The sequence below is a fragment of the Rhinopithecus roxellana genome, chromosome 13, assembly GCF_007565055.1.
Source record: "Rhinopithecus roxellana isolate Shanxi Qingling chromosome 13, ASM756505v1, whole genome shotgun sequence".
In the NCBI taxonomy this organism is placed as follows: domain Eukaryota; kingdom Metazoa; phylum Chordata; class Mammalia; order Primates; family Cercopithecidae; genus Rhinopithecus; species Rhinopithecus roxellana.
The window spans coordinates 133,829,338-133,851,357 of NC_044561.1; the positions used below are offsets into that span (position 1 = coordinate 133,829,338).

General features: G+C 56.1%; 1 protein-coding gene across 2 annotated transcripts in view; it reads right to left on the minus strand.

Annotated features, from left to right (window-relative positions):
* The window catches only part of BCR (BCR activator of RhoGEF and GTPase), a 136,713-nt gene that overhangs the window by 28,059 nt on the left and 86,634 nt on the right, over positions 1 to 22,020 (minus strand). For both annotated transcript variants that reach the window (XM_030914080.1, XM_030914081.1), the window contains exons 5-12: positions 20,354 to 20,461; positions 17,302 to 17,362; positions 15,759 to 15,811; positions 15,121 to 15,261; positions 4,835 to 4,956; positions 3,746 to 3,914; positions 1,638 to 1,757; positions 787 to 862 (exon numbers count right to left, since the gene is read on the minus strand). In XM_030914080.1, coding sequence (XP_030769940.1) covers positions 787 to 862; positions 1,638 to 1,757; positions 3,746 to 3,914; positions 4,835 to 4,956; positions 15,121 to 15,261; positions 15,759 to 15,811; positions 17,302 to 17,362; positions 20,354 to 20,461 — 850 coding nt within the window. The remainder of the gene's footprint in view (positions 1 to 786; positions 863 to 1,637; positions 1,758 to 3,745; positions 3,915 to 4,834; positions 4,957 to 15,120; positions 15,262 to 15,758; positions 15,812 to 17,301; positions 17,363 to 20,353; positions 20,462 to 22,020) is intronic.

The window sequence follows — 22,020 nt, forward strand, 5'->3', positions numbered from 1 at the left end:
CTTTGCAGGAGATGGCCCACAGCTGTGGGAGGACTAGGCCACCTGGATACAGTGCTCAGCCCAGCTCCCCCTGCAAGAGGGACAGTGGCACACAAGAGTCCCAGTGGGAACATCTTGGTAAGGATGGCATGTGAATCCCAAACCTCCAAGGAGGGAACCGGGGCTGCCATCCCCAGTGACACTGCCAGGCGGGACCCGAAGGAAGGAGCACCCTGACAGAGGGAAGTGCCCAGAGAAGGAAGGGGCTGCCCCAGACAGGAGGGAGTGCCCCTGTGCTGAGAGCCGGCAGCCCTGGCCATATGAACAGGGCAGTGGGGCCAGCGCAGTGTGGCTGCCCAAGTGGGCCCAGCCAAAGGCCCCTTTAGCATCAGCACCTGCTGGGGCAGGGAAGGCCCGGGGGTGGGGAGCAGATGAGGGGAAATGGGGGAGGCCAAGAAAATGGAGTGGTCCCAGAAAGGCCTAGGGGGCAGGCCGGGGGTGGGGTGTACGGGCAGCAGGCTGGGGGCAGATGGCAGGGGTGTGTGTAGGGGTGGGTGTGGAATCGGGAAAGGACCTGGGGAAGGGGGATCACAGGGCAGTGGGGAAATGAGTGCCCAGGGGATGGGGGCAGGATAGGCAGGCGGGGAGTCAAGAGGCCTGGGGGCCTATCAGGGTGGCTATCTCCAATGCAACACTTCAGTTGGATAAAACCCCTCAAAATAAAAAAGAAGGTTTAAAACCACAGGAGCTGCCAGCCTGGCCCTAATGTTTTGAAGTCCAGACCTTCTCGGGACAGAGGATACTCACACTTCTTCTGCTGCTCCCGGATGTTCTCCCTCCACTCTGCACGCTCATAGTCAGAGGAGATCAGAAACGTGTAATTCTAGGGTGGGCGGGAAGAACACACCCAGTTATCTCCGCCCTGGCTACGCGAATGCCTGGTAGGCCCGGGGCACCTCAGAGCACACAACTCATACCTCCAGCTGGCTGGAGCCCCGTGGCCAGCTGTGCTCATGGTCTGGCATGTCGCTTCCGGCACTCCCTACCCTTCCTGCCAGCTGGCTGCCACAGCACCTGTGGCACAAGCTCTCACCTGAACCACATGGGTCAGGGTGTGATGCTGGCAGAGGGGCACAGCTTAGGGACATGGAGGTGACCAGGTGGGATCTGCAGAGGTGAAGATTAATCCAGACCTGACCTCCTGCATTCAACCCACAAGCCCCACCAGCAGAGTCCACCAGCAGCCTCTCCTGGCCAGGCTAGAAAACAAGTCATTCTGGATGTTGACAGGAGGGAGAGGCCCAGGTTACAGATGGCAGCAGGAGCCAGACTCAGGACAGAAGATGCGTCTCTGGCCCTCAAGGTCCCGGGACAGCATCCCTGTACCAAGGGCCAGGTCTGCACCTGCTAGGCTCCCCTGCCCTATACCCTCCCCAGAGACCCTGCCCACTCCCAGTTGTGGAAGCTGAGCCAGCTGCCACTCAACCTGGCGGCTACGGCCCAAAGCCCCAGACAAGGGAATGAGTGTGCTTGCATGCACCATGCTGGACAAGCCTCTCAGTCTGGGGTGCGTCCAAGTGAAAACGCGCTGCCATGAGGCAGTCAGGAGCCCATCCCAGGCTGGGAGAGCAGGAGGGGCCAGCACAGCAGGCACTCACCTTGCCATTGCGGCTGTGCACCCTGAAGGCCATGCTAGGAGACATGAGCAGCAGCAGCGACTCCTGCTCCGACAGCTTCTTCTTCAGCCTCTCCGTGGCCTTGCTGCCCTTGTTCGCCCTCTGCGGGGAGATGCCACAGCCTCACCTTCCCATTCCAGCACCCCACACAACCCACTCCCACTCCATCCATCCCCACCCACCAGCTGCATTCAGCCTGCAGAGGGCGAGAATCCCATCTCTCCACTCAGCACAGCCCAGGGCCCCAGACTGCAGTTGCTGGTGGCCTTTGGAGGACAGAAACAGCCTTTTTACAGGGTCAAGGCACGGCACAAGCTGCAGGACATGCTCGGTAAACCTTTTCTGTAGGAATTAAGTCTTTCCTCTCGTAACGGCGGAGAGAAGAGACTTTTACAAACATCCCTGCCTTTCATTTTCCCAAATTCAGACAATGTCCAGGAGGCCGTTGTGACCTAGAGGGTCCCTCACCCCCTTCCTAATCCAACTAGGTTTCAGTATCGGGCCCCCTGGGCATGTTTGTGGAGGTCCCAGCAGAAGGCCAGACGACTGTCAACAGAACCTGGATGGGAAGGCCCTTCCTACGCTGAGCTGCATGTTTCACTCTAGAAGCCACTATCCCTGGGGAGGAAAAAACTGTGCTGCCTGTCACCAGGTAGGGCTCCATCCTATCCCATCCCCCAAAGAGCTGAACATGGAGAATACAACAGTAACAGTCAATAGGCCTCAGGTGCTCTGAGCACTGGCTCCCACTATGTGTGGGGACACCCTATCTTGGAGGTCACAGTCCCACAAGGATGAACAATAGAATGTTCACCCCAGTCTCAAAGCTCCCTGTGTTCCTAAGTATCCTGGGTTTGGGTACAGCAGGCTGGGCAGCTGGGCAAGGGCTGAGGAACTCCTGTCCTGCTGCATCCAACCTACCTGGGCATCCCTGGACCCAGGCCTAACCTTCTTGCCACCTGCCTCCTCTGGCCTGGCTAACCTTTGATTGAGGGGCTCGTCCTTGCCATTTTTACAGTCTTCAAACATCTCTGGAAAAAACCAAGCGCCAGTAGTCCTGAATACCTGGAGGGGTGGCACTCTCACCTGGGCCTGGCCCACATCAGAGTAGCTTGCATGGGGGACAGCCAGCACCTCCCCCAGCCCGCATCCTGGACTACTCCAAGCCCTCCACTGTCTGGCTGTGACTTTCTCTCTGGTGACTCGGTACATCACCCGTGTAATGGAACCACACAGCAAAGGATGCAGACTGGGTATCAGGAGACCACACACTCAAACAGCTCAATCCCGTGGCCAGAGGTGAGAACCCAGAAGCCTCTCTCCCGCCCAGCTGACTGAGCTCCCGCATTCCTGCTGCTTCCTTAAAAGGACCATCCAGGCATTTGCCTGTGAACTTACAAGGGATCACACCCTGTTCCATTATAAATACTGCTAGCTGTCATGCGCTCTCTCTCTCTCTCTGACTCTTCACTTCTGCCTTGTGTGACCCAGGGACAGAAGACTGCCCTCCCTACTCATGGCACCTCCTTGTCCAAAACCTATAGGTAAAATCTCTGAATTTGTTTCGTATTGTGGTGGTGTGGTTCTGAAAAACTAGGAGGTGTTTGCTTAGGTTAAGTTTTCCCCGGGGATGCCAGTGAAAACACAAAATCAGGCTCCCAGTGCCAGAGCAATGGTCAGGCAGACGTAAACTGGACCCAGTTTAAACTTGCCAGTATAAACAAGTTTCTCTTGAGAGGGACCCCCAGTCACAGGTCGGACAACTGAGTATGAGGCAGTCCACCACATGCAGGAAGTATCCCGTGAAAGGCACATTGTAGAGACCATGACTAGTTCCCTTCGTTTTTCTGGAGGGCTGGATTGGCAGCCGCTCTGGTATGGTGCTCCCCACTGAGCTGGGGGTTCTCAGAACAACTGGGCACCTACCTGTGCCCAGATGCCAGCCCTCCCAGAGCCGAGAGCTTACAGGGGTCCCAGAGACCAGACCTGGGGCCCAGAGGCCTGATGCAGAAAGCACCCACTGGCCGGGTGCGGGGGCTGCTGCCCACTCAGACCACGCTGAACCCGGCCCTTGCTCCCCTGGCATGCACCTTCTCTCTCTGGATGTCATTCTTGATCTGGGAGATCTTGATCTTCAAAGCGTCCAGCTCCTCGTCCGGCACCAGGGGGATGTTGGGCACTGCCTCCGATTCGTCCACCATCTGGAAGCTGAGATCCGTGAGCGGAATGTACCATTTGCAGTCATACTGCTGGGTTTTGCTGGGGATGGGGAGAGAAGAACGTTCACATGTACCGGCTGCCTTCCGTGGTTGATGTCACTGCTGTGAAGAGGCCAAGAGCCCATGTTCCTGGCCATACATGGTTTACCTGACCTAAAACCCAGCACGTGTTCCATGGAACAGACTGGGATGAGGCCACTGGCAGGCGCTGGGATTCCTGGGAACTGTGATTCCTGGGAACAGACACTCTGAACATGGGACCACAGGCCCCAGGCATCTCAGGAGTCTAGATCCACCTTATCCTGAGCTGGCCCTAAGGTTGAAGGCTCATGTGGGAGCATATCAAGGCTCCACGATGACAGGACAGGACTGAAATCCACCCCCAGGGCCATAGAGTTTGAGGGACTACAGATCTAGCTGGTCATCCCCTCGCCTGACAGATGGGGGAACTAAGGCTGTCCTCTGAGTTGACTGATTAAATCTACTCAGCAGGGAAACGGCAGGATGCAGGGAAGAGCTCCGTGCTGGTCCTTCCCAACACGGCCCTCTTTGCTCCGTTCCAACCTGGTGCAACCTGGGTGAACCCAATCCCTGGAGGGAGGAGGGAAATGTGTGCAGGCCTGTGCCGAGAATAACTTAGAAGCCACCACCAGGCACGGGGAGATAGAAGCAGTCACCACCCAGCACTGCCTGCAGCCCCTGACCTCACGCTTCCCGGATGGGTCCTGAGGTGACCTTTCTGCAATGGTGCCGGAAGCCATGGTCAGGTTTACCCGTCACTACGGGAATCAAAGCTGGTCACCATGATGCCTGATGACGTCTCCAGATTGCTAGTAACAATCTTTAACCTTGAGCCTGGCATTGTGCTCAAGTGGAGACGGAATGTAAAGACAGGGCCCTCCATGTCCTGGAGCGTCAGGGGGAGGTCACCGCCGGAATGGGGGCCACATCGTCACTCACCCTCCGCTCTGCTTCTTGAGCTTGGTGCAGAGAAGCAGGTCGGTGAAGAGGAAGACGTGGCGCAGCTTGCGGGCCCCCTCCACCAGCTCCACCATGAAGCTGTCCTTCAGCAGCTGCCGGTGCTGTGAGCACAGGGAAGGCGGGGTCAGGGCAGCCTGGGGTGATGGGTGGGGTGTGTTCGGCCCTCCCAGCCCAGCAGGAGCAGGAGCAGGCTGACCCAGAGACTTTCTCTCCCTGGGAAGATTTCCCTCCCTCCACATCTGACCGTCACACCCACTTTCCAGAACGTTTTGTTCACCTCACAGTCCTGCTAACAGATCAGGGCTTATGTGTAACTTCTTTGTTCAGCAAATTTCCCAATCCCTCCTGTGTGTTCCACCTTTGGAAGAGGGTGGGAGGGTGGGGGAGATGGGGAGGTAACGGCTGTGGGTCTCGAGGGGCACAGAGCCAAGGGAACAGTCTGCTGTGAAGATGGGTGATGGGAGGGCCTGCTTTAAACAGGGACGCCAGTGCCTCTCTAGGGTGGCAGCAGAGAGCCAGAATGGGCAACAAGCCAGCTATGCCAGGAACAGGTATTTCTGTAGAGGGATCATCTCAGGCACAGGCCCCTGTGGTGGGAAGAGATTGGTGCTCGAGATAAAGATGGGGCAGTATGGTCTATGGGTGGAGATGGGCCCAGTGCACTCTGAAAAGTGGCAGCCCTCGAGGTCACGGCAAGGGTCGGGCTGGTTCTGAGGGCAGCAGGAACTGGGGGTCTCACATCTGGAACTCCTAGTCCTCCCAACTAGCAGGATGGATAGGGTCCCCGGTGTGCAGGGGCTGCACCTCTGACACCTGCCTGGATACCTGCGGCCTGAAAAGGGTTAATGCAGAGTGCAGGTGGGCAGCACAGGTCAGGGAGCATAGGCTAATAAGCCACGTGCCTTTCTGCTTCTTGGTCTGCATCTGAAAGGCAAGGGTAGGTCCTTTTTGCTCAAGAGGCTGCTGAATGGGCATGTCTAGGTAAGTCACCCATGCCTGGTACCTCACAGGGTTGGGCACTGTGCTGAGGGTACAGGGATAGGAAGAGAGGCCGTCGCAGCAAGCCTTCCCCATGTTGGGACCAGTGCATGAGCACATCGCCTGAATTATTTGATCCAGTCCCTACAACAGGCTTAGGCAGGTCCTTAAGGAAAAAACTGAGCTTCAGCGAGGTACACCCTCTGTTCCAGGCAGCGCAGAAAGCGAGGGGCAACATTCACAGGCCTCTACCCTCAGGAGCCCACAACCTCGTGGGAGAGAGACCAAGTGTTTAGTGGGCACCCAGCCCACCTGGTCTCAGGGAAGGCTCACAGGGGAGGCACATACAGCAGAGGGTGTGAAAACCCAGTGTCTCCCCGCAGGCAGTGCACCTGTCCCCACCTCGAGAAGTGAGGAGGCCCTGTACTCTCAGGGAGTCAGGCTGGTCCTAGAGTCAGACCAGGGGCCTCGCCCTGCTGTCAGTTGCCGCCTGAGGTTCTTCTCGGGGAGCGTCTGTCTCTCTGAACTTCCCCCATTCTGGGGCCGCAGGCAGCAGAGCTCCCCACTGGCAAGTACAGCCTGGGCCAGGTCTCTGACACTCTCGGGGTGGAGGCTTCATGTCACCATCATAAGCAGCTTGGCTCACAACAGCCAGCTGGCTCTTGTGAGGGGGAACCAACGACTTACGCACAGGCCGCTGGTGCCCATAAGTGGAAGGGTAGGAAGACTGCCGGCGTGCCAAGGCCATGACTCATCGGCACTCACCCATACCCCGCCTGCCGAGGGCAGACGGCCGCCTGGTGACAACACCCACGGGAAGCAAGAAACTGCACGTGCACCTGCAGAAACATCATGTAGAGCTGGAGCGCTGAAGCCAGGTAACCCAAACTGCTGCGTCTGCAGCGGGGACCAGGTATGGGTGGGGTCCCAGGACACTGAGGTCCTTCGGGAAGGACTGCAGTATGTCCTCTTGGCAGGGACACAGCAAACGGCCTCCTGGCCTAGGAGGAGGGGTCTCAGGCGCCTTCCCTCTGGGGGCAGTGGCGGGGCTGGATGGCAGCCTTCTCCATACAAAGGCACTGAGCTTCTTGCCATCACCAGCAGAGGGCACCCCATGCTCAGCTCAGAAGCCGCAGACCCAGCTCACTCTGCCTGCAGGCCAGAAATGCAGCTCCCTCTCCAGCAGTGGCTCCCCACAACCCACCTCTGGGGCACCCTCGGCCTTCAGCAAGGCCAGTGAGTGTCACACTGGGCGCCTGTAGCACCCACATGCCAGCATGCCACATTGAGAGGACACAGGCCTGACTGTGGGGAGGATGTGGTCCCTCTGGGGTGCGGGCTGAAGGCCTGGGAGGCTCGGACAGTGGACTTGGCTGGTTCTGGGCTACTCTTTTGAACCCAAACCCTCACCCACCTGTGCAATTCTCATCTGAGGGAAGCCCGAAAGCCACAGGCACCCCAGCATGTCATAGCATCTTAGGCCCTGCTCTGCAGTCCCTGTCACCTGGCCCCTGCCCTCCCAGCCCACACAGCACCAGCACATAGCTGGCAGGCCCACGTGGTATGGCGTATGTCACTCCCTGCCCAGATGTCCCTCTCAGAAGCACTCAGCAGCTTGGTCTCCGGCCTGGAATACAGGACAGTCGGCCTTGAAATCAGCACAGGCTTCCCACATAGCCCACCTGAGTCGTCCTCCAGGGCACACGGCAAGGGTGGGCTGGGGTCACAATTCTGACTGCATCCCAAAGCTGGCATAAGGCCACGTGGCTAGAAACCACTGTCCCCAATGCTCAACATCTCACCTAGGGCAAACACTCCCAGCTAGAGCTGTGGGACAGAGAGGGTCAGGGCCTCAATGGCCCAGCACCACACTTTGGAGAGCTGGCTTGCTAGCACCGTGGGAGCCTGTGTGTGAGAAGGGCACAGGGGAAGATCCTATGTGTTCTGTGTCTGTGTCTCTGTGTGTCCCTTTGTGCATCTCCATGTCTCCGGGTGTGTTCGTTCTCGTGTGAGTGTGAGAGCCTGAGCATGTCCTCATGCATGGAACCCCACACAGACCTGTGGCCTGGGTAGGTGTGTGCCCATGTGTCTCACTGTGTGTATCTCCATGTTTCTATGTGTGTGTATTTCCAAGCAAGGGCATGTCCCTGTGCATGTCAGGCCTGTGTGTGTCCTGGTGCAAGTAACCCTGTGTGGGCGTGGGTCCCCGTGCGTGCTGTGGGGCGGGGCAGGGCGGTGGGACAGCAGGCCCCAGCTGGCAGGACAACACTCCCCTTGGGGAGTCCCCCCACATCCCAGGTGGGAAACACCAGCTGGAAGAAACACCACCTGTCTCCTTGAACAACTAAAATCATCATCCCTACAGGAGCCCCCAGAAAGCAAGGGCGGCCAGGACAGCCTGCATCTTCACTGTCACGAGCCTACCCTTCTCCTTCTCTGTGACGATGATGCTGGCTACGCTCCTCCATTTCTTGGAGCCTCTGTTTCCTTAAACATGATGGGGTGAGAAAGACTTGTCTGGTGGTATGTTCTCAGGATTAAATGAAACTGACCTGCAGGGTCTCACACGGGGCTGTCACCCTTCACCATGTCCTCTGCAGGTGGGAATGTGACAGTCACAGCTTCCCGTGAATCACACCACTCACTCCTCACCAGGACACTACGAGGCAGGCACCATAACCCTCATTTCTATACACAAGGAAACCGAGGCCCTGTGAGGTCACACCATTATGTACCTTCTGTCTTCCGAGGAGGGGGTCGTGTCAGGCTGGTGGGCGTGAGGGGCACCTCCTTGCTAAGGGGTCTCCCCTCAGGCCAGCCACCTCCTCTAGCTGTCGCCAGTGCAACATTATCCCCCCACCCACAGCCTATCCAGGGCCTTCCCAGGAAGGCCAGTCTGGAAGAAGCACAGTTAAGACTGAAAGTTTCTGTCCCCCTCAGAATTCATGCTGAGGCCCTAACTCCAAAGGGCTGGTATCTGGAGGTGGGGCCTTTGCGAGGTGAGTAGGCATAGACGAACCCACGGGATGAGGTAAGTGTCCCCATAAGAAGAAGAAGAAAGACAGGTCCTTTTCTCTCTCCATGTCCACTCCCAGGAAGGCCATGTGAGGATACAGTGGGATGGCAGCCGTGCTTCTTACTGCCCTCACCAGAACCTGACCCTGCTGGCACCCTGGCCCTGGATCTCCAGCCTCCAGAACTGTGAGAGGTAAAGGCCTGTGTGGGGGCCTCCCAGCAGACAGTACTTTGTTACAGCAGCCTGAACCGACCATGACATGCTCCAGCAACCAGAGACCACGGCTCCATGGAGATGCTGGAAACCTTCCCCAGGTACAAGAACTGCAGTTTGATCATCAACAAATCAGCAGGGCCTTGACTGGTGGGACGAGGAAAAGTTGCCAAAGATGCCCATGTAGCAGCTGAGAAAGTGGAGAAGGAAGATGGCCCAAGTGAAGACCAAGGTGGAGCTGTCAGCTGCTGGCTGGTGGGGTGGTCCTGAAGGCAGCCAGTGGCCTCAGCCCCTGCTACTCTGCCCCCAGAGCAAAGCGCACACCCCTGGAGACCTGGCTGAGTGCCACTGAGCTGGCTGCCACTGCCTGTCAGTGGCCCTGTCTATGCAGGGATGTGGCAGACTCCAGAGGTTCAGCAGTGGGACCAGGAGCAATGAGGGTCACCAGGCAGACCAATATACACTGCAGTGGAGAATGAGGTCAAGGGTCCTGCTCGTCCTTACCTCCCTCTCACCTGCTCTTGACTTGCCCTCCCTGCAGACTCTCTGGTCCCCAGGAAAGCCTCCCACGGCCAATGTGGCCCAGAAAGTTTCCTATGCTGTGAGAAACACTATGCCAGGTGGAGGATAGGGCGGGGCCTGGGAAGAACAATGCTGGCTGATAGCCACAGTCAGGGTGGCTCGTAGCAGCTAGTATTTGCTGAGCTCTTTCTAGGTGCCAAGAAGGTGTGAAAAGAGCATGACGTAAAACATCTCATCTCACTCCACAGAACCCTCCCATGCAGCAGGCTCCAGCTTCACCACTGCCTGGAGAAGAAACAGCTCAGAGGTAATCAATGTGCCCACGCTCCTGGAAGGAATTAGAACTTGGCCCAGACAAGTCGAGAACCCAAGCTTTGTTTGCCAATGTTTATGAAGGGTCCAGAAAGGCCTAGCCCTCAACATGGGCACTAGCCTTGCCATTATAGCTTCTGTTTGGTGTCCAGTGGAGCTGAGAACCCCACCCATCCTGTCTTCACCTCTGGAGTGGGCACCTCCCTCTCCGTAGCACCCTTGCAAACTTTGCCAACAGGTTCTGGCTTCTCCAACAGTTTTCCAACTGTTTTTTTTTTTTTTTTTTTTTTTTGAGACGGAATTTCACTCTGTTGCCCAGGCTGGAGCACAGAGTGCAATGACATGCTCTCGGCTCATGGCCACCTCCACCTCCCAGGTTCAAGCAATTCGCCTATCTCAGCCTCCCGAGTAGCTGGGATTATAGGCACGTGCCACCACGCCCGGCTAATTTTTGCATTTTTAGTGGACACGGGGTTTTACCGTGTTGGCCAGACTGGTCTCGAACTCCTAACCTCAAGTGATCCACCCGCCCAGGCCTCCCAAAGTGCTGGGATTACAGGTGTGAGCCACCATGCCCAGCCTGCTCTCCAACTCCTTAATCATCAACTGAAAGACCTTGGTTCTCCTCTGCCCGAGCCTCACCATTTCTCAGCCTCAAGCCTGCACTGGTGGTACTTTCCTGCTCTAGGGCCTTCCTGCAGCTCCCGTTTGGACTACTGCCAGTGTTCTTCCTACAAGAGGGGCCTCTGGGATCCCAGGCAGAGAACAGGTATTGGAGGTCATTGCCTGGCTGGCTCTTGGGAAACAAAACATCCAAACTGGATCATCCACTATGCTGCGGAGCCCAAGCCGAGGGGGTGCTGAGCAGCACATGGTGCCAAGGCTCTGAGGAGACAGATAGGCAACCACATGGGAAGTCATCCAGTAGTGGGGATCGGTTATCTAACTGTGAAGTTAATTCAGCTAAACAAATGAGCACCACCCACCAGCCCTCAGAACCCAGGCCTGGAAAGAAACTGTGCCTGCGGGATCCTCTGATCCTGTTATTTTGGGGAGGCTAAGGAAGGCATTCTCCTGGCAGCACCTGTGGCTCATGGCCCCCAGGTGTGCTTGGGCCAGGATGCTGGGAAGCCAGAGCACCTGCCGGCCACCATTCAGCATCAAGGAGCCACCTGGAATGCAGCCCAAAGTCACTCTTCCCCAAAAAGCACAGCCCTGGAGCCGTGGGATGTGGCTGAAAAGGGCCATGAGATTACAAGAGCCACAGTGGGGGTCTGGGGCTGGGGTGGCTGACCCTGCACAAGGCTCACATCTGGGCCTCTCCTCAATGCCAGACTTGCCCAGGCTCAGCAGGTAGCAATGGGCTGCCTCCCAGGAGGCCCAGTAGTTACTGCAAGAGAACCTCAAAACACCCAGGCCGACAGAGGCAGCTTTCCTCTTGACATCAAATGCCAGGGAAGCCAGAAACAGCCCCAACCCCTTGACGCACTCCCAGCAGCAGCAGCAGCAGGGGATGGGGTAGCGTGTAGAGCTGAAAGGGACATCTCCTCCTCCTTCCTACCTCCAGGTAGTGCAGGAACAAGAGGATGGGTGGAAACGTCCTATTGGCTCACAGAGGAGTAAGGGAGCCAAAGAGTAACACACCCGAGGGGCAGACAGGTGACCAGGGCGCCTGTGGCCTCACTCGCATCCTAGCTTAGCTACTTAGTGGCTGTGTGACTGTGGGCAAGACACTCAACCTCTCTGAGTCGCAGTTTCCTCATATGTAAAAGGGAGATCACCTCTGACCCCAGAGTCGTCATGAGATCTCAGAGGCACGGTTCCTTTCTCCCTTCGGGAATTTGACACTCCATGTCATGTACCAAACTAAGAGATGGGCAGAAGAGAAAAGCTCAGGCCCCACCCCTGGCTGCAAATTCTAAGAGGAAGTAGCCTGGAGCTCCTGCCCCCCTTTCCTGGCTAGTGACGTCAAAGGAGCTTGCCCGTCACCTCCAACACAGATGGCGGCATGCAGGCAGGTCATCACCGCTCCCTTTCATAAAGTCCCTCTCAGGCTGTGAAACCTTTTCAGTCTCAACACCCAGTGGAGGGGCCACGGACCCTGCATCATTGCCCTCAGAGAGCACGGGCACCCAGGGAAGCAAAAGGGTGTCCCCAAATCAGTACACTCTTAGCAGTGAGGGAGAGTAGAGCCTGACGGGGCTTCGCCCATCTGGCATCCTTCTTTCTGCATCAAGGACTGCAAACCCACTGGGCAGTGCCAGAGGATACTGTCCAGGCTTGGAGTGCCCAACTGATTAGCGGCATCTGCTCCAGGAATGGCAGGGGCTGGGGCACAGCACAGGCATCTGTCTATCATCCTGGCTTAGCCACCATCAAGCCACCTCCCTTAACATGCCTCGGATAGAAAGCTCTGAATGAAGGGGTGCTGGTCAGACCCACAGTGACTTTTCTAGAGTCATTAGTCCTCCATCTTGCTTTGCAGTTGAGGTACCCAGTGACCCCTCCTCAACGAGCAAATGCCCCTCCACCAGGGTGAGGTGCTGGGGAGGAGGTAGATCCAGGCCCTTGCCTTTGTGAAGCGCCCAGCCCTTCTTTTTTTTTTTTTTTTTTGAGACAGAGTCTCACTCTGTTGCCCAGGCTGGAGTGCAGTGGCATGATCTTGGCTCACTGAAACCTCTGCCTCCCAGGTTCATGCGATTCTCCTTCCTCAGCCTCCGAGTAGCTGGGACTGCAGGTGCCCACTACTACGCCCAGCTAATTTTTTTGTATTTTTAGTAGAGATGGGGTTTTACCGTATTAGCCAGGATGGTCTTGAACTCCGGACCTTGTGATCCACCTGCCTCGGCATCCCAAAGCACTGAGATTACAGAGGTGAGCCACCGCGCCCAGTTGCACCCAGCCCTTCTTAAATTACACTTCCTCCTTGGTGGCCCTGAGACGTGGCCATGGCTAAGCATGAAGTCAGCCCCCACGGGGACGGATGCAGGAACGAGAGCCTGGGTGCCAACTTCTAGGCAATATCGCGTTTTTCTCAATTCCCCAAAGCAGTGGATTCCAATGATTCGAGCGCTGAGACGGCCCTTCCTTCTCTCTAGGGATGCTAAATGGCATCTGGAGTTGCAGGGAGCAGACTTGGCACAGGGAAAGCCATGGGAAAAAGGACACCCACGCCCACCTCCCAGGAGGTCAGAGCGCTCACAAGAGAACAGTCAGTAGAAAAGAAAGAGCAGGCGTCTCAGGAGGGTAGGGCGAGCCTGGCAGGAACCCACCCAGCACATGGAGGCTTAGGAGAAGCAAACCCAACATCCACTTAGATCTGTGTGGACTGCCCACAGGTTTGTCACAGGTTTGCTCTCCTTCTGTGGCCCTGAGCCAGGGAAGAGAACCAGGGGCAGGGCCCGGTTGTTGCTCTAAGAAGCAAGATCTGATCCCCCACCACTCCCAGGTCCCAGTCACGGGATGATCAGCTGGGGAACACCTGCACTGCTCAACACCTCCCCTGGGAGGTGCCACGGACCCACTTCCACCTTCAAAGAGCTGAGACTGCCAAGGAGCCAACACGGATGGCCAGGACTGCCGCTCAATCACGCCCATTTGGGAGCCCAGGTGCCCAGTGAGGTGAGGTCATGTTCCCACCTTGCTGCAAAGACAAGGAATGGGCCCAGCTGGGAGAAGCTCCAGGCCACCCAGTGGGTCGGTCCTCACGATGCTGGCATGGGACCCTGAGTCTGCCCAGCTCCAGGGCTTTGACAAGCTGGAGGGTGGAATGGAGCGGACAGCTCCTTCCTCCTCCATGCCCTTCCTGGGCCAGGCCCACTAGGAGAAACTTGACCAAGTCCCTCACTCCAGGTCAACTCTGATTAGACTCTGGGTACTCAAGAGTAACATTCCCAAAGTGGTGTGCGGCAGACCGGGCTGACAGCTGCCTGCCTGATGGCCCAGGGCAGGAGGAAAGCAAGCCCCATGTGCTGGGCAGGTCCACCCTGTGGGGGCCCTGAGGACAGGGCCTGTGTCCTTGGCACACTGCCGACCACATGGCACACAAATGAGAAGAAAGAGTAGGAGATGGTCTTTTTTTTTTTTTTTTTTTTTTGAGAGGGAGTTTCACTCTGTCGCCCAGGCTAGAGTGCAGTGGTGAGATCTCGGCTCGCTGCAAACTCTGCCTCCCGGGTTCAAGTGATTCACCTGCCTCAGCCTCTCGAGCAGCTGGGATTACAAGCACCTGCCACTGTGCCTGGCTGATTTTTGTATTTTTAGTAGAGACAGGGTTTCACCATGTTGGCCAGGCTGGTCTCGAATTCTTGACCTCATGATCCACCTGCCTAGGCCTCCCGAAGTGCTGGGATTACAGGCATGAGCCATGGTGCCATGAGGTGGTTCTCAGAGGCAACTACAGTCAGGTTCACGCCCATTTTGTTTCCTGCCTGAGCCAGACAGCTCCTGTCCCTGCATGAGACCCCTGAGGCCATGAGTCAGCTCCCCTCGCCTCAGCGCTGCCTCTGACAAAAGCTGTTCCGCCTGGACACCGGCTCCCCAGCTTGCACGCCTCGGCCATTCTCAGTAGCTGCTACCTGCCTGGGAATGAAACAGCCTCACCATGTGCCAGGCCCTGCCCAGGAAGGCTCAGAGCGGCACGGGCACAGGCCATGCCTGCTCATCAATGACGTGCACACAGAATACGTCAGTGACAAGGGGAACGGGAAGGAGAGTCTTCCCAGAGGAAGACGTGAAGTGCTTCATCCAGTCTCACGTCACAGACACAAACCACGAATCCCCCTTTCTAATCCTTAAACCCGATGTTAACTGTTTTTTAATGAAAGCACTCAGGAGGAAGTAGGAGGATTCCAGGCAGACAAAATGCCATCCTCCTACTCACCTCCTTCGCACAGGTCTCCTTGGCTGGGGAGCCTGAGCTGGCAAGAGTGTGGGGGATAAAAAAAGGGGTCCCTGGACATAACCCACAATGACAGAAAAGAAAAGAGGTGGCTGAGTGAGGCATGGTGATGGCTGCTGCCTGGAGAGTATGGTGCATGTGGGGTCACCCCTGCAACTGCACCCAGACACCTTCCACACAGGACTGAGTGTGCTGCCAAACTCACCAATCCCAAAAGGCAAGGTCTGCTGAGGATCAGGAGGGGCTCTAGGCCTCAGATCGAGGGTACCCTGCATGACCCCAGCTCAGCAGGCTGGGCAGACCCAAGCCATCCCTTGCCACACTCACCTCTCCCTTCTTCACCGTCATGGACTGCCGTCGGGGTGTGATCTCCTCGTTGATGCTGGACAGGAAGTTCTGTGAGATGCGGAGGGCGTCCTGCAGCAAGGGGTGGTCGGGGTGGCTGGCAGGAGTATGCTTTAGCAAGTCCTACCCCAGGAAGAAAGATTCGAGTTAGACACAGAGGATCACTGACACCTGCCACTGTGCGCAAAGTGCAGACACAAAATGTAGAAGGAGCCCAGAGCACCAGCTCCCTCAGTGTCACCACTGCCTCTCTCACATGGGCCTGGACTTTGCGGACAGAGCTTGTGTGAGCACCGTTCTGGAAGCAGGTCCTAGATGTGTTCCAGCAAACCCATGCTGCATGCACACGGCCAAGAGGGGCTCCTTTTAGGTCTAGGGCAGGGTTCGGCAGCCTCAGTACTGCTGACATTTTGCGTGGAGTAATTATTTGTTGAGGGGCAAGAGAGAGCTGTCCTTCGCATTACAGAATGTCGAACACCATCCCAGGCCTCTACCCATCAGATGCCAGTAGCACCCCCTTGGCTGCAGCTATGACAACCAAAAAAGGTCTCAGAACATTGTTGCTGTGTGTGCCTGAGAGGGCAGTTTTGGTCCCAGTCCGGAGGGGCGCTGTGACTCACATGGAGGACCAGCGTGCTCCTTGTCACACGGTCCACAGGCTTGTAGAGCAGAGCTGTGGAGAGAGAGGGATGGTGAGAGAGGCTGCACATGGAGAAGCACACCAGCTACCTGACACCCTCGGTGCAAGAGTGAGTGGGGAGGGGGCTGCCCCAGCCTCCACAGGCTCCATCTCCCCTCTGCGCAGTGACAAGGGCAAGGCTAGAGCACCCACCTGGAACGCTTTAAGTCCAGGACATTCACTGCATGCAGAGTCCAGAGCAGCTGTCAGACCCAAGCCTACATGGCTGGCTCGGTGACAACAGCTAAAAAGGCTCAGCACTGCCGCTCCTCTAGCCTGAGGTCAGGGAGCCCACCCTGGCAAGGATGGGCTGGGGAGGGCCCCAACTCTGGAGGGAGACCTGCTCCCCACCCCAGAGGATAAGCTGAGCAAACCACTTAGCTGCTCTTACCATCGATCCTGAGACATTTCAGATGCCTGACTCTGAGACAGGCAGAAACCTACTCAGATGCCGACACAATTCTCAGTTTGACAGGTTCTCTGGCGACCTGCCTGCCTGAGGACACCCGCACTCCAGAGGCACACGAGCCCCACTGCAGTGGGAGCAGCTCCCTGGCATGGCAGGAGCCTTGGCCAGCCTCGGCCACCCGTGCTTCTCCATGATGACAGTGAGCGTGGCCAATCCCAGGCACGGACGCTTAGGTGTGTTCTGAGACATGCCAAATGTGTTCCTCACAAGACTCCCATGACCAGCGTAAGGCACACATCGCTATCTTCATTTTGTAGATGGGGAAACTGAGGTTTGGGGCAAAAAGCTCCAGGGCCTGCTGTTCTCTGCAAGTGTAACTATTCACTACACCTTCACGACTAAAGAAAGAAGTGACTGATAATTCCCGATACCACTTTCCCAGCAACTCTGGACTCAATCCCTGCCCAGCCACTTAGAGCCTGTCTTTTGCACAGATTACTTTATGACTAAACTTGTCATCGGCAAAAACAGAAAATAAAATCCTCTTTACAGCCAGGTGCGGCAGCTCACACCTGTAATCCCAGCACTCTGGGAGGCCAAGGCACTTGAGGTCAGGAGTTCAAGACCAGCCTGACCAATATGGGGGAAACCCCGTCTCTATTAAAAATACAAAAATTAGCTGGCCGTGGTGGTATGTGCCTGTAACCCCAGCTACTCGGGAGCCTGAAGCAGGAGGATCACTTGAACCCAGGAGGGAGAGGCTGCAATGAACCGAAACTCTGCCTCAAAAAAAAAAAAATCCTCCTTACAAGGCCACTGGGGTCAACATGATGACATTTAAGTCAATTTAAGCAGCACCTTGTTGCTACTCTTGGTGGCGAACTGGTACTGATGGTATCCTTCCCTGCCCTCCCTGAATTGTTCTTTCCTCGTCCACTCTATTTGAAGAGTAGAACAGGGAAGGCACCAAGGGGTGACCCAACTGGGCACTGTGTCTGCTTTTCCACGACGCCCTCTCTGCCAGCAGCAGCCTCCCCGACAAGGGCACACAGAGACCTCAGCATGCAGAACTCACTTTCTAGAGAGTTCTTGGTTGTTGGATCCTTGGCATCTTTGTTGCTTCTGGCTCTCAGGTTCTGCAGAGAGAAAAGCGCATGTTCGCACAGATGACAGAAGCAGCTTTGATGCAGCAGAACGTTCCCCCTTTGGCAGCAGTTTCAGCTTTCCCTCCTCACTGAAACGAACCCCAGGCGCGTTCTGAGCCGAGACTGAAATCACAGGGTGTGCAGGGACACACGAGCAAGCCAAGCATGCAGGATGCCCTGGATGCTGCGGTCTACCTGGGACAGGGCTTCTCAGCCAGGGCACTGTTGACATTTTGGGCTACAAATTCTCTGAGCAGCTTTCCTGGGCACTGTAGGGTGCTGAGCAGCTGCCCTGGCCTCTACCTATAGGTACAGGAACATGCCTGCCTTCCTGCTGTTGTGACAACCAAAAATGTCTCCAGGCATTGCCAAGTGTCTCTTGTGAACAAAATCATACCTGGCTGAGATCCTCTGACACAGAGAATCCTGTAAATGGAGGCCAACAGGAGCACACTCCTAAACACACGTCACTATTTTCTTGGGGCAATTAGCACGCAGGGGGCTGGTGGTTCAGAAGAGCACTCATCTTTGGAGACGGCCAGGGCAGGTCCACCACCGCAGACTGACACTGGATTATAACTCCACCTGCCCTCTCCGAATTTGCAAGTGTACTTACTAAAAAATGACGTGCTAAGATTCCCAGGGCAACAGCTGGGCTTGTAAGTGAACAGCCTAGGCTGTTTTGATACAACTGCGTTGAAAGCACCACTAGAGAAATGTAGAATAAAAGATCCTGTGTGCCTAAAATCCTCTGGGAAGGAGCTGAGATTAATTTCTGGTACTAAGCTTCTGAACAAAAGCATAAACAGCAGAGACGGAAGAGGTTCTGAGGTTGCTCTGCCAACCCCTTGTGCTGCAGGAAACATCTCAAGACCAAAAGACAGTGTTTTCCAGCTCACTGGGGCCAAACGCTGCCATGCACTTTGGTACCTTTCCTGAGAGTTTAACAGCCCTCGCAGTGATTTTTCCTCTGTACATCTGACTCAGCAGTTCCCAAAGGGTGTGAGGGGGTGGGAGAGCCACACAAAAGACTGCAAAAACCAGGTGCTGGGCTCACACGAGCCTGGGAGGCGGCCCACGTATCCGTGGACAGTGCTATGCTTGGGAGTTATCTAGGAGCTCCAGGAACAGCTGCCTCAAGAAAACTTATGAGTTTGGTTTAACGCTGTATTTCCCAAACTGGCCTGACTCCCAAAGCCCTTTTCAGGTAAGTCCTATTACCCACTGTCTGGAGAGCTGGTGTTCCATGGAACCAGATCTAATGATGCTGCCCATCTCTCAGGACTGTCCCAGAAGATGGACACTACCCCACTCCTTCCTGTACTTGAGGGTGATCCTCGAACTCCCATGCCTGAGCACTGACTCCCTACACCTCCACAGGGCTTGCTGCTTTCTCTTCCTTGAGTTTGACTCTGCCCTCTTTGGGTGGCTCCAATTCTTCTGGGTCTTTTTTGAAACACCGAGAACCAAAGTGCATGTCGCCCTGACGGTGCAGGTGCCACAAACCTTCACAGTGGGTCGGTTTGCAGCTGGTCCTGAGCCCCATCCCACTCCCTGCATTTCAGCCATAGCTCAGAATCCACCGGTACACGGTTGGTGGGACCACGTGATCCCCAGGTGGCGTCCCATGGTGTTTCCTCCCTCCTCTGCAGAAACCTGTCTGGATGGACTTAAACTTGCCCACCTAACTGTAACCTGCTCTTAAAAGATCAGGTCCCTGATTTGTCAGGGTCACGTGAAATTCGGTGCCACCATTCCAGCTGTTGGGGAGGAGGGTTGCTAGTTTAATGAAAAAGGAAAAGAGAACAGATTGAATGGTCTAGAGGGAGTCTGGCAGTGGGGAGAGAGCTGCAGCCCCAGATGCAAGCAGAGCCTGTTACCAGCAGCACCTGGCGGAGCAGGGTGCCCCACAGACTCTGGAGGAACAGGGCGGCAGGTACTGTCACCACTGGAGACATCAGAGCGAAGCCCGTGATGCTCCATCCTGCAATAAACAGTAAGACGGCACAAAGCCTCAGGAACAAAGCCCAGGGGTGACAGCTGAGGGTGTGTCCCAGCAAGGGTGACCGCATTCACTCCCTATTTCTAGTGCGCATCTCTCTTTCTAACCCTGCGGTTCTCACCTGGAGGGCTTTCTCCTCAGAACGCTTGCTGGGTGGGGGAAAGCCAAACCAGAAGGCAAAGCTACAGCGAGATGGGGGGCTCATGAAGAAGCAAGGGACCCCGAAGAGGAAAATGTTGCAGAGTGGCCACCAGGCAGACACAGGCTGGGGAAGGGCAGGAAGAACCCCAGTCTGGAGAGTACAGACCCAGGGGTGCGGCTGGGTTCTGCCTGAACGGCCCATTCATGGTCTCTGCTTCTGAATGAGTCTTTCAAGGCCCTGGGTGCTAACACTGCATGGTTTGAGGTTTCAGCTTCCTGGGGCTAAATGCAGGCAGGGAGTCAGTAGCCTCTCAGACCCAGGGCCTGGGGTAGTACAGCTCCAACCTGTCGCTTTGCTCCTGCACGTGGGTCTACAAAGCACAGGTGACATGAGCCCTCGCCCCACAGCACTAGCCCCTCAATGCTTCCTCAATGCTCTCAAGGTCTGGCAGGCTAGAAAAGGAAAAGTGGGACACCTCCAGGCTTGCCTCCAGTGCCAGGTACAAAGTCAGCCTCAGGACTCCTGTGGTGAGAGCTGTTAACGGGCAGAACTACAGACACCCCTCACTGCAGACAGACAGTGCAGTGTCCCTGGAACCTGGCCAACCCCCAGAATCAGGCCCTCGCCCCTGGGTAGGCTGGACACCCTGTGGGCTGCTCCTTCTGTCTGGACACAACAGCATCCCCAGCATAGAGCTGACGCAATGAACCCAACAGAATCTGGAAACAGCTGCGGTTCACGAGCAGATCTTGATCTGGTGCACTCTGTTCTCCTGGGGAGGTGGAGGGTACAGGTGGGAGTCAGCGGTGCACCTGTCTGAACAGCATCAAGGCATTACCTCAGAGATTTCGGCAAACTGAGCATTGGCCTGACAGCACTTCTCAGCCATTTCCATGGCAACTCCGTAGTTGTCCACAAAGGCCCGGTATACACCCAGCTGGCTGGCCTGAGGGGGAGGAAAGGAGAGAGAGTGAGACAGGTGCTGCTGCTCCCCCACCTTTCGGAAGAGCAGGCTCCTCCTGTGCACAGCTCTGCAGAAACTCCAGGGGCAGCAGGCGGCTCACAGGCTGCAGAGGCCTCGGCGCTTCCGTGCTGCTCCCTCCCACCTGCTCCCCTCCCCACGCACCCAGCACACTTCCTGCTCCCAAAATGACATGCTGAGAAGTGACTCACAGCACCAGGCAGGTAACAGTTCCCTTCCAGAGCTACTTATTCCTCCCACCCCATTCACTGAAATGGTGCCATGAGCGGCAGCTGAAGTTCAAGGTTGTCAGTGAATCTGGACAAGTGTCTGCACGCAGCACCTTCTCATTCTGGCTGCAGGAGTGTACCCTGAACATGGAGGTCAGCCCCCATCCCACCCATGGTGTTCCACGCCATGTCCAGTCCCTTCAGACACATAAGAAATGCCAAGTCCGGCTGCTTTTGCAGAGGAGAGTCTCCCGTTGCACAGACACGAGCCCATCCTGGGCCTGGTGAGGGTGCTCAGGTGTCATGCTGCACACCTGGTGGGGAGAGACTGGCTGTAAGGCGAGGTGTTCTGTTTGTTCTTTATTAAACCAATGGCAATAACAGCTCTCCTCACTGCTTAGACATGCACTCAATTCAGCAAGAACTTGCCTTGTGAGTGCAGCAGACACCTCCATCTCTGGGCCCCACAACACCTTTATGGGCAGCGAGGGAAAAACCAGCAAACCCAGTCCTGGGGAGTGTAAGGGCAGACCCAGGGGACACACTGGTTAGCGTTGGAGACTCCCACTGTAGCTGACTGCAAGCTGGAAGCCCAAGGCATTCACGGCTCCTGGCATTTGTTTTGTGTCAAACCTAAATTTTATTTCCACGTGCATTTGCATGTATATTGAATTTTATGTTTCTACAGATGACAATCCCAGATGCTGGATAAACCAGGCACCCTTGGCACTGTCTGATATTCTGGCCCTGCTCCCTACAGGGGCTGCAAGAAGGGGCTTAGAGTGTACGAGGAAAGGGTAGCAGCCGGAAGACACCTGCCAGGCCCCTGCCATGCTGACCACTGGAGGAGTCCTTGCATCCTCCAATTCTAGGTTCTTCCTCATCTGTGCAGTGATGAGGCCCAGAGCTCTTCTTCTCTTTCCCTCCTCTGCAAGTCACTGAGTGCCTCCCAGCCCAACTAAGGGCCTGCTTTAGGCCTCGTCACCACAGTGGTAAACAATTCAGACACAGCGCTGCCCTCCAAAGCTGGTGTTCTAACAGGAGAGCGCTTATAAACACATGCATGAACACACACAAGGAATGTAACGGCAGATGGTTACAAGCGGGACAGGGGCTGAGAGCGACGAGGCTGCTTTCAAGAATGTGGTCACAACCAGGACAGCCTCTCAGAAGAGCTGACAGCTGAGCAGGGTCTCAGGGGTCTTGGGAGGAGGACTCCTTTCAAGACTTTTCCTCCCTTCTGCTCCAGGAGCTCACATCTTCCAGGCGGCTTGTGAGAAGTTCTAAGCAATTCCTTCCCACATGTTTCGCTAA